The sequence below is a fragment of the Denticeps clupeoides genome, chromosome 14 (assembly GCF_900700375.1).
Source record: "Denticeps clupeoides chromosome 14, fDenClu1.1, whole genome shotgun sequence".
NCBI lineage: Eukaryota > Metazoa > Chordata > Actinopteri > Clupeiformes > Denticipitidae > Denticeps > Denticeps clupeoides.
The window spans coordinates 2,654,047-2,670,901 of NC_041720.1; the positions used below are offsets into that span (position 1 = coordinate 2,654,047).

A 16,855-nucleotide genomic window follows, 5' to 3' on the forward strand; every position below is an offset into this window, starting at 1 on the left:
TGACCCAAATTCTGCCCGCCGCTAAAAACTGCAACATCTCCGCCACTTCCCAGCCTATTTCCAGGCAGTTTCCATGGTTACCGGGAGAGAGACACGAGTCCGATGCAAATTTCAAGAGAACTTTTCTTTCCAGCAAAAAAAAAAAAAGAAGAAGAAGAAGAAGAAGAAAGGCAATGATGATGCCACCTGCCTCCACAAGATTGTAGAGTAAAAAAAAAAAAAACAGGAACAAAGGAGGAGGAAAGAAACAATAACCGGCACATAAAGAAGATTCGTTACGTAACTGTCTGTCGAAGTAGAGGAGGTGTGAGACTCGATCCCACACAGAGACTCATCCAGCCCGGCTGTTCGTTGCACAATCGACGGAATTCTTCGTGCGGACTGGTGATGGTTAGTTCTCTGTCAAATCAGCATGAACACTACTGTACATCAGACTCTTAAAAAAAAATGTAAATAAAAAAATAAGCTGAGCCACATGGACCCCGAATGCAACTTTTATCGATTAAAACCCACAAAGTAATAATTTGTGAGAAGCTTTGTCTGAGGCGCACGGTGCAGGTGAAGGAAAATGTGTTTTGTCTGTAGAAAACAAGAAAAAAAAAAAAAAGCGCTCAGCTCAGTTTCTCCTCCAATGACGGAGAGCTGGTGAAACCGCGCCACCTGCTGGTAGAGCAAGGAGATCGCATAAACGACAATAATTCTTTTGCATTAAGTTATTTATGTGAATATATTTAAAAGGTGAAACAAGATTGATTAAAGCAGATCTTGTACAGTTGTGAGCCATTTTAACGCCTAAGTTCACTGGGTTTATGTATTAAGTTAACTGCAGTCACCACAGCAGACTTCATTCTCCCAGGTAGGAAATTACAGACCTCGTCTTGAGGGTAAGAGAGGAGCAGGGTTTTTTTTTTTTTTAAAAAAAAAAAAAAACACAGAACAGTTACTGCGTTTTTATTTTAATGATGTGGTCTCCTCCGGATCATCAGCTGAAAAAATATTTATACAGTACACAATACAGTACACCCCAAAAAGAAAGAAAAAATTGATAGACTGCTTCATTTAAAAAAATAAAATAAAAATAATAATATGAAAAAAGGTCAGATAACACTGATGGATTCTGAGAAACCCTCTGATTGTGCAAAATATTTGACACCTTTTTATCAGTACAAGTCAAATGATGCGGAAATACGATTTTAGGCTGGGAAAATATAAGGTGAAAGGTCAGCAGGGACAGACCATTGTTGGAAACCTGCCTCCTAAAAAAAAAAAAAAAAAAAAAAATCAAAAATCACTTGCACAGAAAAATCCCCACAATTCCTCACAAACGTCATGAGACGTCAAATGAGGTGTAAGCGCGAAAAAAAATAAAATAAAAAAAAGTAAATACAATCAAGTAAATACAATTAAAATCTAAGGCAACATGTGAACTAAAGTACATAAAACATACAGGAGAGGGCGCGACATCAGTCCATCCAGACATACATACATGAAGAAAACCGATGGAACTACAAGGTGTACAATGAAAATGAATTATAACAAACAAATGATTAAAATACTAGGGGGAAATAGATTAAAATTCCAAACCCACAAAAAACAAACCCATAAAAGCATATTTGTCTTAAGCAGGTAACACATCCACTGACCTACTCGCTTAAGAAAATGACCTCAGGAACGGTAAAAAGATACAAGGGGGACTAAATAATGGGCAGTCCGTGCACTTGACCAGCAGAACTCCCACCAGGCCCATCGTCCGGACAGAGTGGGACCGAGGACCAAGACATGTCCCCGGTACGTCCCCAGTTTAAAACACTAAAACACGCGTCCCATGGCGATGAGACGAAGGCTGAACGTCAGGATTTGCGGTCACTGCCCATCCGGTTTCACATTCTTGAGGACTAATGGCATGTGGCGTGGCGGGAAAGGACTGGGGATTCTGGACCGGACCAACGCGGGCAGCAGGCGCGGGGTTTCACGTGACTCTTTAAAAGCAGCTTGATGACAGGCGGGGCTCTTCAGGGGTTGGCGAGAAGGACGTTGGGATGTTGAGATCAGGAGGTTCCCTGCCTCTTCTGCTGCTGCGCTCGGATCAGATCCAGCTGCTTTTTGCAGTTCTGGAAGTAGGTGGACAGGGACTTGTTCTCCTCAAGCAGCTTCTTGTGCTCCTGCACCAGACGGGATGTGTTCTGCTGATCTTTCTCATCCTGGTCCAGTTCGGCGATGAGCTCGTTCCTGGAAGACCAAAAAAAAAAAAATAAAAAAAAATAAAAAATTGTAAATACAAGATGGGACAAAGCACATGGACCAGTCAGATGTTCTATAAATCACTAGAAATCACTTGGGGGGCAAATCTGATGACAGCTTGACATCCTATGCAGCACAGGATAAAAAAAATTGATTGATTAAGGTCTCGGTTATTAATGTCTAATAATGACGGCCAATGAGTCACGTTGTGATTGGCTGAGAGGAATTTCAACTCATGTAGTAACAGCATCAACATCTGGAACTCATTACAGATGCAAAAAAAGTACATAAACCTGTAATTATTGCCTATTATGAATGAATGATAATGGAAATTAGAATGGAATGGTTGAGCTGAAATATCTGAGCTGAATTCGTGAATTCATCTGAAGATGCAATGCTATGCTTTTCTAGTGTGTGATAAAACACAAAACACTGTCCATTACACTGTATATACACTACACTCCATTCACTGCAGGAACGTTGCCTAAAAAGATGAAAAAAAGAGAAAGCTTCACTTACTTCCTTTGTATCAGCAAGGCGATTTCGGTCTGCACTTTCAGGTATTCCTGGGCCATTTTGCAGTGCTGCTCGAACACGGCCATGGACTCTTTGGAGTTGGGGCAGGGAGCGAGGGGCTGGAAATAAGCACAAGGGCAGCTGATGGTTGATTAAATGCCTGTTAACATCCCAGATGGGAATGAGCTATGAATTAATGTGCTGTAGAATGTATTAGTTATTATTCATAATCCATTAAGCAAATAAATAAATAAATAAACAGAAGGAAATCAGAAATTTGTGGGACCATGTCTTACCGGTGCCAAAAAAGGGGCATGTTCGCTAATGTCACTACTCAGAACAGCACACGTATTATCAGCGCTTTATTTGAAGTGCTCTGATGGGTGAATTAGATAGTAGTACTATGAACAGGCAATTAAAGCGTAATTAAGGGAGTTGGTGTAACTCTGGGACCGGTTCGTACCTGCAGTTGGTGGTCCAGCGTGAGATACGCCATGGGTATGGAGTTGTCGGAGCCGTTGGTATCTGGGGAGACATGGTCAAATTTATTTATTTATAATTTTTTTTAATGATTGTGGCGCTCCATTCCAACCATACAAAGGAGCTAAAACACCACTTCACCGTGGGACCTTCAATTAATATGATAATGTACACAGTACAGTGATCAGTAGTCGTCAAATCGCAGGAGGGGAATGGGTGTCATGAGATGAAAGATCATTTAAAAATGCTCTAATGAAACCAGTTCAAGTCCCGCCTCCTGCCACAAAAGACAAAATCTGAATTATTCTACTAAAAGTCTGACAAATTCTTCACTTTCTTATTATTGCATGCTTTAGAACAATTATTTTACACACTGCTCCAAAAAAATAATAATAGGAACACAAGAATAAGACATCCTAGATCTGAAAGAATGAAATATTGCTATTAAATACTTTGTTTTTTGAACATCCTGACAAGAAAATCACACAAAACATTAATGGAAATCAAATTAATCAATCCATGGAGGTCTGGATTTTGCGTCATTAAAGTTGGAAATCACATTACAGGCGGATCCAACTTTGATGTCCTTAAAACCAGTCAAAATGAGGCTCAGCAGTGTATGTGGCCTCCATGTGGCTGTATGACCTCCCTACAATGCCTGGGCATGATCCTGATGAGGTGGGTGGATGGTCTCTTCAGGGATCTCCTCCCAGACCTGAACTGAAGCAACCACCAACTCCTGGACAGTCTGTGGTAAAACAGTCTGTTGGTGGATGGAGCAAGACAAACTCCAGGCAACATGAGGTCTTGTATTAGGAGGAATGGCCACCCCCCCACCATTACTGGGCCACTGACAAACCAGTCATGCCGGAGGATGTTATACTGATCTGTCTCCTGGTAGAGCCTCCATGTTCTGGACACTACGATGACAGACACAGCAAAACTTCTTGCCACAGCTTGCATTGATGTGGCATCCTGGATGAGCTGCACTACTTGAGCCACTTGCACAACAGTATGTGAAGTTGCTTCCTAAGTGAACAGTTTGATTTCACAGAAGTGCGACTGACTTGGAGTTGCATTGTGTTGTTGAACTGTTACCTTTATTTATTTATTTATTAGCAGTGTATTTACAGCATTTACCAGCCATTATCAAGTAGTTACAGGGACAGTCCCCCTGGAGACACTCAGGGTTAAGTGTCTTGGTCAGGTAATAGACACAAATGGTAATACAGGGTTCCGCTCTAAATCAAGACATAAAACTCCCTGACTTTTCCAAAGAAACGTCCAATTTAACGTTTGGGTGCTGGGCAGAAAAGGGCATTTAAAAGTGGTTACAGAAATCAAAACTGCATTCACATCATTGCGGTTGAATATCGGCAGCTCGGCGTGTTGAATGGAACAAACCAAAACCTCAACTCAATCTCTCACATCCTCTTGGGTGAGCCAGTCTCTAAATTATTCAATTTCAAGCCCAATATCTTGAAATTTAAAAGTTGCCTGGCATATTTGGAGAGTTGGCAAGTGTGGGTAACACACTCGCCTCAGAACCAGAAGACCCAGGTTCAAACCCCACTTACTACCATCGTGTCCCTGAGCAAGACACTTAGAGGGGGACTGTCCCTGTAACTACTGATTGTAAGCTGCTGTAAAAAACCCTCAGTGGGAACAAAGACGCTTAAGTCAGGTTTTGGCTACTACACTATAACAAACTATTAACAAAAGTCCCTGAAAATTCCCTCACTTGACACCCAAATGATCAATTTCACTGACTTTCCCTGCCTGGGAATACCTTTACTGAATTTCCTTGATATTCCAGAAATTCCCTGAACCATCTGGTTTATAGTGTCTTACCACAAGGCCACTGCCACCCATTTTTAAACCACTATTTTAGGGGAACGTTACCATGATTATATAAAAAAAAGTGATAGTGTTACTGTCTTTGGTAATATTTCTTGTGCCGTGTACAGCGGGACAGAAGCTCTTGCCTGGTTTGTCTGACGTGACCATCCTCACGCTGGGGCTGGAAGACCTGCTGCCGCTCCTGCTTCCCTGCAATTGGACAAGAGCGTGGTTAATCGACGGCACAGCCAATCAGAGAGCTCCATCTAAACGGGACTCAGAATAATCGGCGGAACCGTAACCTGGCGGGAGCCAATCAGGTTTGAGAAAACAAGCATGCAAGTCGGCTCGGTTGAGACTCCTGCTGCGGGGTGACCCGCATACTCGTGTAAACAGCGGCGGACACGTTTGAGAACTATGGGAACTCCCTTCACAGAGCTGTCAATATCGGCCGTCACCCTGCCAGCAATTGCCGGAGTCTCAGAGTCGCAACGAGAGACGTCCCTTCTCCCCGCAGCGCACAACACACCACGTCACAAGAATAAATGAGTCGTCCTCGTCACCATCAACCTTACCTGGCTGGACTCGGCGCCCACCGCCGGGAGGTCCTGGACAGACCTGCGTCTCTGTGGCTCGCAGGAGGCTGAGCAGGGGACAGGAGGGACAGAGAGCAGGGGAGAGAGGAGCAGGACAGTCAGATGGTGGTGGTTGGGGAGAAGAAGCCCTCCGGAGCCACGGAGGAACATAAATGAAGAGCTGATGGACACACGACGCTCCAGACCTTCTGCAGCATTTTTCACACTTATGCTAAGAGACATTTATCTTCTTTTACCGCAGTAAATTATAAAATGTAATTTATTTATTTTTTTTACAAAGAAAGTGAAAGTAGGGGTGTTAGAAAATATTGATACAGCAATATATAGTGATATTATGTGGTGATATTTCCCTGTATTGATAAATCATCATCAATATATTTGTATTTAAATTGACCAAAATTGAATTATTAATATAATGTGATCGTACACAGCATTGAATATCAGCTGTTTCTACATTTTCTGTGGACTTTAGAATATTTATAGAGTAAAAAAAAATAAAAAAAAGGCTGACTGCTCTAGAAGGCAGAGGCTGATCAACTGAATGCTGTTCTACCAGTGTTCTGCATGTGTCTATAAGCATCTTATTATTCCACATGAACTTCAGGAATTGAGATGTGACTGACTGCGTTGCCCTTAGCGACAATACCACATTGCTGCTGATCCTTCGATTGTTTGCAGTCATTAAATCCTCCTTCAAAAATGTTAACTTACCAAAACGTAAAAAAACGTAAGCGGTGCAATACACGTGTCCAGTATAGATGAATTATCCCCCTGTGCGTTTCTAAAGCTATGGCTGATTTTTGCATATGTATAACAACTATATAAAGCATACATTTATTCAGAAATAACCCCCAAACTTCCAACATTAGATTAGATCAGAAAGAAAAATTCCAGACCCGACACTAATTTTGTGCAAAGTCGCCTTGATTTAAAGATTTGAAGGGGGGGGGGTCATGCACAAACAATTAATAAATACAAACCCATATTATTAAAACTCCCAATACACTCCATGCAGATCCATTCCAGAAAGAGCAGTGGCTTCTGTCTTGCCTAAACTTTACCGACCCCAATTCCTTCCTCTTTCTCAGCAAGGTAATGGTAGCAATGACCCTCAACGCAAAGGAAATGAATCAAAATGGATTTGAAAGAATTATTTAAATGAATGGGGGAAAAAAAAAACGCAACAAGAGACAAGGACAAACAAATTCAGAGCAACAAGCCAATTAATTCCTCCAGTTTATTCGAAATTCCAGCAAAGCCAGAGACAAGCTGGCAGGCAGGGTCATGAGTTACAAACAGGAACGCTGAACTCTCCACCAGGGCCCAGAGGGCAATTGAACACGATCATCACTTCATTATGACCAGCGTCTGGTGATGAAACTGGAATATTTTAAAATGTATTTACTGTCTCTTTACCGCCACCTTGTGGCCGCAGTTTTGCGCCGCAGTAACTCATGTGCCTGCCTCGAGTTCTCTACCACCACACAAGGGAAGGAAAGGAAACGAGTTTGAGTGGGGGGGTTACTCCAAGTTTACGTTCAGATGTCCACATATGGGATTAACGTGGAATGGACATGTTAAAAATGTTTACGTTTTTGATCTCATTTGCATGGTTCGACTGAAGATGAATGCTGGTTTTACTTCATTTTCTGTTTTTTTTTTGTGTGTGTGTGCACATTTTTCCCTATCAATTAGGCAAACTTTCAATTTATTCTGCAATTTATCATTATTATTAGTCCTAGAGCCAGAAATCTTCAATTTACATGGTTCTTACGCCTTTTAGAAAATAATTTCCATGACTTGCTCTACTCGAAGGCAAATTTCTCACCATATTAAACATTGTATTTTTAAACGTAGTTTCCTACGCTGTCTTACGGGAACCACATGCTTAATGCTAAACGTTCATGTGTCAATCAGATCTTTTCCAAAAATTTATTTTTAAAAGCTTCAATTAATTTCCCATATTGACACAATGAACCATCTGTAATCCTGTAACTAAAATGATGACCACATTGAGCTCAATTTGACTTAATTAATTTGAATAAAACGTCAGCCTGGAGTAACAGCCACTGCAGACCCGGCTCAGAGGAGCCCTTCGGCCGGGGGCTTGGGGGTTAGAGCCAGATGGCCAGGCACCAGAAGCCTGGCGGCGCGCTGCCGGTACCTGTGACGACGATCTTGGGGACATCCAGAATGGTGCCAAAGGACGCCGTTTTACGGTGGCCTCGTTTATACTGGGGGCGTGCTGCAAAAACACACATACATACACGTACATACCCGCACACATACACCCCCACGCACGCACACACACGCACTGCCACGTGGACAAGCATGCAAGGCCACCCCTCTTGCCGCCCTCTGCCTCCCTCCACCTCTCTTTGGCACTCTGATGGACATGCACGACAAAAAAAAAACATGCACAGTAGTAGCAGCAGCAGCAGCAGCAGGTGGGTTGCAACTGGGCGTGGCACATGCGCTCTTGGCTCACGAAGGTGATGGGACCACGTGAAGGTGAAGTGTAGGTGCCCAGAAAGTGACGGACGCCATGATCTCAAATGATCTCAGGGCAGCGTAGTAAGAGAGTTACCAAATCAGAGAACGGGTGAGCGTGTTTAAAAATGACTGCAGAAAGTCACAGTTCGGATCGCTGAACACAGGAAACAACATTAGTTGCAATGGATTTGCACGGACGGGAGGTCAATTGAAACGTACAAAAAAAAAAAAAAATAAATAAAAAATACAATCATAAAAACACAAAAGGGGGAATTAAACAAGAAAAATCCCACTTTAATTATCGCTCAGCAGACGCCTAGCTGCACAGAAGCTATCTGGAAATGTACTTGTTTGTTGTATCTGTGCGGAGGACCTGGAAGGGTCCTTGGCCCGTAAACACGGATGGAAGCCTTGCTTCTTCTTCCTGAGCGAAGGCTTTCGGGCCAAGCCAGAGGTTCGGATTTGCTGGAATGCCCTCGTGTCAAGGACACGTCAACGACGTTAAGGGAGTCGGCCTTGTGCCGAGGTCGTGTGCGCGTGTTACCTGGAGGAGCGAAGGCCATCTTGGGCTCCAGCTCGCTCAGGTCTGCACTCATTCGCTTGCCGTCGGCGGAGGACAGGCACTGATTCCTCACCGACAAGCTCTCCACGCTGCCCCGTCTGGACAGGCCGGGTCGCAAAGTCTCCGCCTGGCAACGGAGCGGAGGGAAATGGCGGCTGTGACGCTGATGCTCAAACGGTGTCCCCTTCGTCCCCATTTAATCTGCTGAACTACCTTGGGCTTGAACGGCGTGTACTTCGTCTCCATGCTCTTGATGGTGTCGTTGTTTCCCGGCGAGTCGCCGTGCTCCATGTTGGCATCGCTCCTGTTGGTGTAGTCTGCGAACGAGCCTCCTACATCGCAGATATACAAAAACCAGAATACTAATTTCCCACTTTCACATAACTACACAGCAAAATAAACAAAAAAACTGAAATGTACTCATTTTTAAAGGAAAGTTATCAAGAGACCAATTTCAAGCCTCAACAATACTCCAAAAAAATACAATTCTGTAGTGACCGACCAGTACATAAACACACAGTTACTACAGTTACGAGATTTTTGGGGGTTTGTCCCACCACCCCCAGGCGCAAGACGCACATCGCTGAGGAGTCGTACCTGTGCTGGTGGCGGAGCTGCTCTGCCCTTCGTCTGTATACTGGTAGGGGTACTGCAGGGGCTCCTCGTGACCCGGAAAGTACTGTGGAAACATTGAGCCGTGAGCAGGGGGGGGGGGGGGGGGGGGGGGGGGGGGGGGGGGGGGGGGCAATTTTGGCTGACGTCGCAATCACGTCCGTCGGCAGGGCCCTCGCGGGCCAGTACCTTCATGAGGTGGGTCATGATCTTCACAATCTCCTCCATGGAGGGACGTTGGGAAGGATCTTTGGACCAGCAGCGGGTCATCAGACTCTCAATGGGCTTGGGCAGATTCTTGATGAGAGGTGGGCGGGTCCCTGAGGGTGAAGGCATTGAGGGTCAAATCCCAAACTGCCATGGTTCCACCGAGCAAAGCACCGTCCCCACACACTGGTCCCCGGGCGCCTGTCATGGTGCCCACTGCTCACCAAGCGTGATGGTTAAATGCAGAGGACACGTTTCGCTGTGCTGTGTTTCACAATGACAATCACATGACTTTCAATTGTTGCACATCTAGCAGACCTTCAAAGTGAAGGAACTTAAACCACAGTGTTTCTTCCTCCAAGTTTGCGCAGCCCGAGCAGAGTAAAACGGACCAATCATGTTTGGGCATCAGATCACCAGCTGTAATTCACTAGACTTTGAAAAGGAGACACGTGGCTGAGAAAGTTCTGGAATATGGAAGCAACGCACGCACCACCACGTGATGTGGTTCACTACGTGATGTGGTTCTCACAGTCTTACGGAAACTATGGACTTCGTTAAATATTCATGTGTCAATCAGATTACAACGACCGTGCTTACTTCGCATTCCAAAACGTTTCAAATCCTGGAAAATTCCCGGTTTTTAATGACCGTAAGACTTCTTTAAAACACACAGATGACCGTATACGAGTCTTCGTTTGATTTGCCCGTTTCAGTTTTCCGTTGAGGACAACACACATGCTCAAGTTTCATGGTTAATGGACTTTTCAGTACAACCAAGTTCAATCTGTAAGTGGGGACGACTTGAGATGTGTTTGCCCATGGTCTTCTGTTGTCTTTTATAATTTCATATTCACATTCAAGTCAGTTTCAGTTTATTGGTAGGTGGTAGTAGCCTAGTGAGTAACACACTCACCTATGAACCAGAAGACCCGGGTTCAAACCCCACTTACTACCATCGTGTCCCTGAGCAGGACACTTAACCCTGAGTGTCTCCAGGGGGGGACTGTCCCTGTAACTACTGACTGTAAGTCGCTCGGGATAAGGGTGTCTGATAAATACCGCATCGCTCCAGATTTAAAGTCCGCCCGAATGAACATTCCGCCCCGACGCTTTCAGAGCCGGAGCCACCGCGGCGCACAGGTGAGGCCTGCTAATTGCTGCCGCTCCATTAGCCCGTAAATTCATTTCGTTTCCCCGCAGGCGCCCCTTTTTCATTCCGCGAAGGCAACCGTTGCGGAGGAGGCGGCAGTCTGGGACATGACTGACAGGTCAGCGCCCCGGCGCGCCGCCGCGCCCGACTCACCGTTGTGCACGGCCCACATGATGCGGAAGGCGGGGCCGCCGATCTCGTCGAAGGGCTTCCTGCGCGTGATCACCTCCCAGAGAATGATGCCCCAGCTGAACACGTCGCACTTCTCGCTGTAGTTGCTGCCTGCAAACACACACACACACACACACACAAAAACAGCACCACGTCAGGACACGGAAGAAGGGAGGGGTAAACCACGGAGGCGATTTTCCCAAGACGTTAAATTAGCGCTGCGCGCGGTGGCGCGGTGGAGGTGCTCTCCGAAGCGCCGGGGCCTTCGGATAATTTGTTTTGTCAGTGATGCAAATGAGCGCCGAGCAGTCCGGGGTCTCGGGGAGGAAAGTTGTTTAATTGCGTGGGAGTCGCGTTGCTCCCTCAACAAACAAGATAATGACTAATTCCTAATTTACGGCTCCTCCTGACCCCACGATGGAGGGGGTGCTTTTAAATTGGTTCTGTACAATGAAGTACATTAGTTGCTGTGGGAATTGAAGCATTAAATCGTAATGCTTTCATTTATCTTGAAGGGGGGAAAACTTTGTCACCGGTGGAATTTGCTATGTTGTGTTATGGTTGCTGGATATTATGAGGCAATAACGGCGCTCACATGAACGTAGACAGCAGAGCTCCTCCCGAAAGAATGAAATAATAATAAAAAAAAAAAGACCAAAACTCTGGAATGCCTGGAAAATGATTCCTTAAAAAAAAAAAAAAATAAATAAAAATAAATAAATAAATATATATATATATATATATTTTCCCAAAACTGGAAAAACTCTAAATATATCATTTACGACAGACCAAGTTTAAACTAGTTTACATGAGAGAATTTTTTCATATTCAATATACAATTGTGCATTATTGACAGTCGTTCACTGACATACACCAAACACAGCTACAATGTACTACACTGAAAATATTAAGAATAATAAGGTCTCAGGGCCAGTAACCCTACAGAGAACCTACAGAATCTAGAACCCTCAAGTGATGGGCAGCATTTAAACACTATAAATAAAACCTTTACAAGCCAGACTCGTGAATTTAGCCAACGAAGGGACTTTGAATGGATTTTACTGCTTATTTTTTTGGAAATAATTAATTTAAATGTAAAATAATAAAGTGAAATGAGTGACAAACATACAAAGTTTACATTACATCAAATTTGTATTAATTACATGGCTTGTAGCATGGTAAAGATTAATGAATTTTAAGGTACAAAAACCAAACCATCTCAATTTGGGAATTTTGAATATTTTTATTTTTTTTTTCCCACCCACTGCACAGATGGGTGTATAGTCGTCATGTGCCGATGGAGGTTATTTGTAGAGCCCGCAGTCACTTATTTAACACGCGTGTCCCGTTTCTGCGCATGCGATTACTGTATTTGTCTGTGGGTGCGTTTTTTTTTTTTTTTGCCCTCCGACATCAGCGGGCACTTCAAAATGTCACCGGCCGCCACATGGTACAAAATCCTCGCGAGAGAAAGACTAAAAGAAGCCGAAGCGCAGCCCCTCCCCTCCTGCTCGATGAAGTTGGCCAATTCTGTGCAGTTTCACCAAAAAAATAAATAAATAAAAACTCTCTCTCTCTCTCTGGCAGGAGGAGTTTTGGTTTTTGCGACCAACACATCACTAGAAGCGACACGCGTATTCGATCAGCTAACCGTGAAATGTTGTCGATAGCCGGCGTCACCTGTGGCGAGACAGTAAATTACGCCGCTGGCGTGGCGCGGAGACCGGCGTCCAGCTGGCACGCTCTCGCGCCACCGTCCAGGCCGAGAGATAATGTCTGGCGCCCGTGCCCCCCAAGCGATTTCATACTCGCCTTCGAACACCTCGGGCGCCATCCACGCCGCGCTGCCTTTATTGTTGGTCATGTGCGTCTGGATGTCGCACGCCGTCCCGAAGTCGCAGATTTTCAGCACCGTGCCGTGGGCTACGAGGAGGAGGCTGAGCAAGAAAAACAAACAAACAAATAAACAATAATCTAAATAAATAAATAAATAATTAAATAAAAGGAATAAAAAGGTCACAAGCGGTCATCGTGACCCGGCTCTTCCCAGGAACTCAGGCCTCTAGGAAATGAACCAGCTGGCCATGCCAGGGACTCTTAACCATCAGAGCCTAATAAATAACGCCGGGGAGGTCACGCACTAAACACGTAGACAAGTAGCAGGTGATGCTGTGCATGACAACACTCAGTGTAGACTCACACCCAGCATGCACACACACAGTGATATGATCCAGGAAAAAAAAACAAAAAAGGCACAGGACGAGGCGTGGTTAGCAATTTAGCAGTCGAGGAGGACGAGGGGGAGAACGTCAGGAGGAGCGTACTTGGGTGGCTTGAGGTCCCTGTGAATGAGAGCCTTCGGCTTCATGCCATGGAGATAGGAGACTCCCTGGGAGCACTGTAAACACCAGCTCATGGCATGGGATGCCGTGTAATGGGGGAGGGGTTCGGCACCATGCAGCACTGTGAACAGAGAACACAGTCAGACACACACACACACACACACACACACACACACACACACACACAGAGGCTACCACACAAATGCTAAACAAAAATATACACATACGCACCCTTTCAAAAGTTTACGGTCATTTAGAAACACTCAGTTCTGATAGGAAACAATAATATTTAAGTCTAGTTTTAGTCAACGAGAACTGATGACTAAAACTAGACTAAAATAGTCAATGAAAATTGTACTTTAACCTGATTTTTTTTTTTTATTTAACGCAGACAATACAGTACATATACCTAGTAGAACATTTTCTTTCAATTATGAAGTGGGTTTCCCCAAAAACAAGGATATTATATTATTGTTACCTTGGGAGATGAAAACATGATATTATAGCGTGATTAAAGGTCTCTTTTTCATCAACGAAAATTAATCTTGTAAACCATATTTAGTCTCATTTTCATTAGTCAATAAAATTTCAGGATTTATTAAGCTGTGGTTAGTCACATTGAGGCAGTGGCTGCCGAGCTGTTAAGTAAGGGGACTCGTAATTGGTTCGAATCCCGAACTGTCAAGGTGCCACCGAGGTCCCCTTGATCAAGGTTAAATGCAGACGACACATTTCACTGTGTCACTGTATGCTGTGCATCACAATGACAATCACTTCACTTTTACACGCCCAGCACAGACCTAAACTTCTCAATCGAGTTAAAAAGAGATATTTAGTCATAAATTTTGATGACGAAAAACAACGCAAAACGCTTGCGTTATAAATGACTCTGGTGGCGTAAACGATGGAATATGGCGTAGAATGGAACAATTAGCCTTGACCTCCAATGGGACGATGCTGGGTTCCCTAATGCAATGTCTGTCACCAAACCCTTTTGCAGTGATCTTAGTACAACAGAAAAAGTTAAAATTCGTTCACACTAGTTGAGTATCTGGAAGATCAGTTAAAGTTGGTTCGATTTGTTTCTTGGACCACTAGCTCAGCAAACAGTTCTAGTCAAACTCATTTTCCACTCAAGACTAGGACGTAAACGTTTGACAGGGAGCGGGAAAGTAACAGGAACCAGGGTTCTTACACATTTTCTCCACAATTTCCATGACTTTTACTCTCGTTTACTCTAAGTTAAGTTTTGTGACCATACGTTGTCTGACATGTCTGCAAATTTGAAAGGAAGAAAGGGGGAAAGAAAAGAATTGCCAAAATATTGTTAAACTAAACGTATGGCAACCCTGAAAAGCAGCGTTTCTTCCTCCAAGTTTGCACAGCCCGAGTAACAGACCATCAGCTGTAATGCACACGACTTTTAAAAAGCAGTTCTGGAATACGCGGCTCACTACGTAAAGCCAGCAGAGATACTACAGACCTCACTACAGTTCCTCGCGCAGTTTTACGAGAACTAGGTACGTCATTATACATTCGTGTGTCAAACAGATTTCAATGGCTTTTCCAGAACTTCATATGTTTATGTCGTATTCCAAAACTTTCCAAATTCCACTACTTTTCCAGGTTTTTAATGGCCGCAGGAAGGTACGCCGAGCAACAGACTGGATATTGACATCATGACACGAAACGTCGGCCTGAGTGATTAAATAATCCACCGCGCTCGGCCAGAAACTCACCGTTGTACAGGGATCCTCCCTCCGCGTACTCCATGACCAGACACACCTGGAAGTGGGGGGGTCACAGGGCAGATCAACGCCGGACGCCATAATGACAAAGTAAAAAAATAAAGATAAAGGTCTGGTGGGGAGGATGATGCCGGCCTTACCGGGTTGCTGCAGGAGCCGTACAGCTTCACGATGTTGGGGTGGTTGACGCGCGAGAGCTGCCGAAGCTGGCAGAGGAGTGCAGGGTTAGGGTCACTTTTGTAAATGTAAAAAATGTAAAATAATTCATCACTACCGACAAATCGTCATTGGGTGGTAGTAGCCTAGTGGGGCAACACACTCGCCTACGAACCAGAAGACCCAGGTTCAAATCCCACTTACTACCTTCGCGTCCCTGAACAAGACACTTGAGTGTCTCCAGGGGGGGGGACTGTCCCTGTAACAACTGATTTCAAGTCGCTCTGGATAAGGGCGTCTGGTAAATGCCATAAATGTAAATGTAAAATGTAGTTGGGGCTTGAGAGGATGGGGAGGAGAAAAGAAAAAAAAAAACCTAACTCAAACCAAATACAGGAGCAGGCGTGTCGCCCTGCCGAGAATAATAAAAATCACAGTAACAAAATGAATAACGATTGAAAATCGTTGACATCGAGGTTTACCTCCACCAAGAACGCCTTCCTTTCAGACTCGCTTTCTATGGTTTTGATTGCGACATCCTTGCCTTTCCATTTGGCTTTGCAAACCACCCCGAAGGCACCTCTGCCGACCACCTACAAACGGAAAAAACACCACCGTCACCACAATTCCGACGCGACATTTACACGATCGTATTTGTCCCGAGTTTGGGGCGGTTAAGGGCGATCTTTACACCCGCGGCGTCCGCTGCGCGTACGGCGGCTAGAAACGCGACCAACCGGAGCAACGCTTCACCCTTTTTTCCGCCTTACCTCCTCCACCTCGATGTCCGCGTAGTCGATCTCCTCGAACGGATACCCCGGCGGAGTTTCCAGCATATCTGCGGAGGGGACGGACATTGCTAGCCGGCTAGCTGAAGTTGCTAGCGTCTCATTAACAACGGAGCAAAAAAAACAAAACAAAAAAACCCCACAACGTTTTTTTTGTTATTATGGTGGGAAATAAAAGGCCGACATGTAATCTAAAGTAATATAAAGTTTAGAAAAACGCAGCGAGTGTCGGCTTGATCGTAAAAAAAAAAAAAAGTACTTTGGAAAGTTAGCATAAAGTGGCTAGGCGGCTAATGCTAGCAGGTCTGCTACGGCCTCGCCGCGGGAAAGCCGCTCATATCCCGGGCGTCCGAGGAAACGAAGGCCGGTGCCGGGGACTTTAAGCCGCCGCCATCCCGCGACCCGGGGCGCGACGTGAAGGCGCCGGAGAGCCCAGGCACAGGCAGCTGTCGCTGGCGCCGTCGGACATGGGCCTCACTCGGCCGCGGGAAGAGCAGCGCGGCGGACGGAGCAGAGCCCAGGCGCGGGGTCCGAGTCGACTTTCCCCAGGCCCATCTGGCCTCCCGTGTTGGGCACTTTTAAAGTTACGGCTTCCTCGGCTCGCCTGCGCCTTTCCGCCGTCGTCAGGAAGTGCGTGTTCACTTCAACTCTGCCCTCCGGGCTCGGGCTGCCTGACGCATGGTCTCCATTTACTTCATGTATTTATTATCGTAGGAAAAAGCCAAGTGACACGTAATTTATTAAAACATTTATTAATCTGAGGTTCCATCTGACACAGCAAACACGACGACTTGACCAGTACAACACGAAGGCGACTAATTGATGAAAACCACAGCAATTCAGATAGCGCCCAAGAAACGCCCATTTTGTTAGAGGAACGCCCATTTTAGGTGATAGGCGTTTCTTTTACAGTACAAGAAACGCCCATTTTAGGTGATAGGCGTTTCTTTT

At 45.0% G+C, this 16,855-nt stretch overlaps 1 protein-coding gene across 3 annotated transcripts; it reads right to left on the minus strand.

The window, feature by feature from the left end:
* Positions 1-934: 934 nt before the first annotated feature.
* Positions 935-16,546, minus strand: map3k7 (mitogen-activated protein kinase kinase kinase 7). 3 transcript variants are annotated; one of them, XM_029002663.1, is made up of 17 exons: positions 15,887-16,546; positions 15,599-15,709; positions 15,101-15,166; positions 14,952-14,997; positions 13,195-13,333; positions 12,683-12,807; positions 10,853-10,981; positions 9,529-9,659; positions 9,325-9,406; positions 8,941-9,059; positions 8,710-8,854; positions 7,837-7,917; positions 5,652-5,719; positions 5,223-5,286; positions 3,221-3,282; positions 2,761-2,876; positions 935-2,229 (listed from the first exon to the last, which is right to left on the minus strand). In XM_029002663.1, exons 1-17 carry the CDS (start codon positions 15,971-15,973, stop codon positions 2,049-2,051), a joined length of 1,752 nt encoding a protein of 583 aa, XP_028858496.1. In that variant the 5' UTR covers positions 15,974-16,546; the 3' UTR covers positions 935-2,048. The 3 variants fall into 3 exon arrangements, with proteins under 3 accessions (XP_028858496.1, XP_028858497.1, XP_028858498.1); XM_029002664.1 differs by lacking the exon at positions 7,837-7,917 and having other exon boundaries at positions 15,887-16,545; XM_029002665.1 differs by lacking the exons at positions 7,837-7,917; positions 8,710-8,854; positions 8,941-9,059; ... (7 more) ...; positions 15,599-15,709; positions 15,887-16,546 and adding an exon at positions 6,653-7,830.
* Positions 16,547-16,855: the final 309 nt, after the last annotated feature.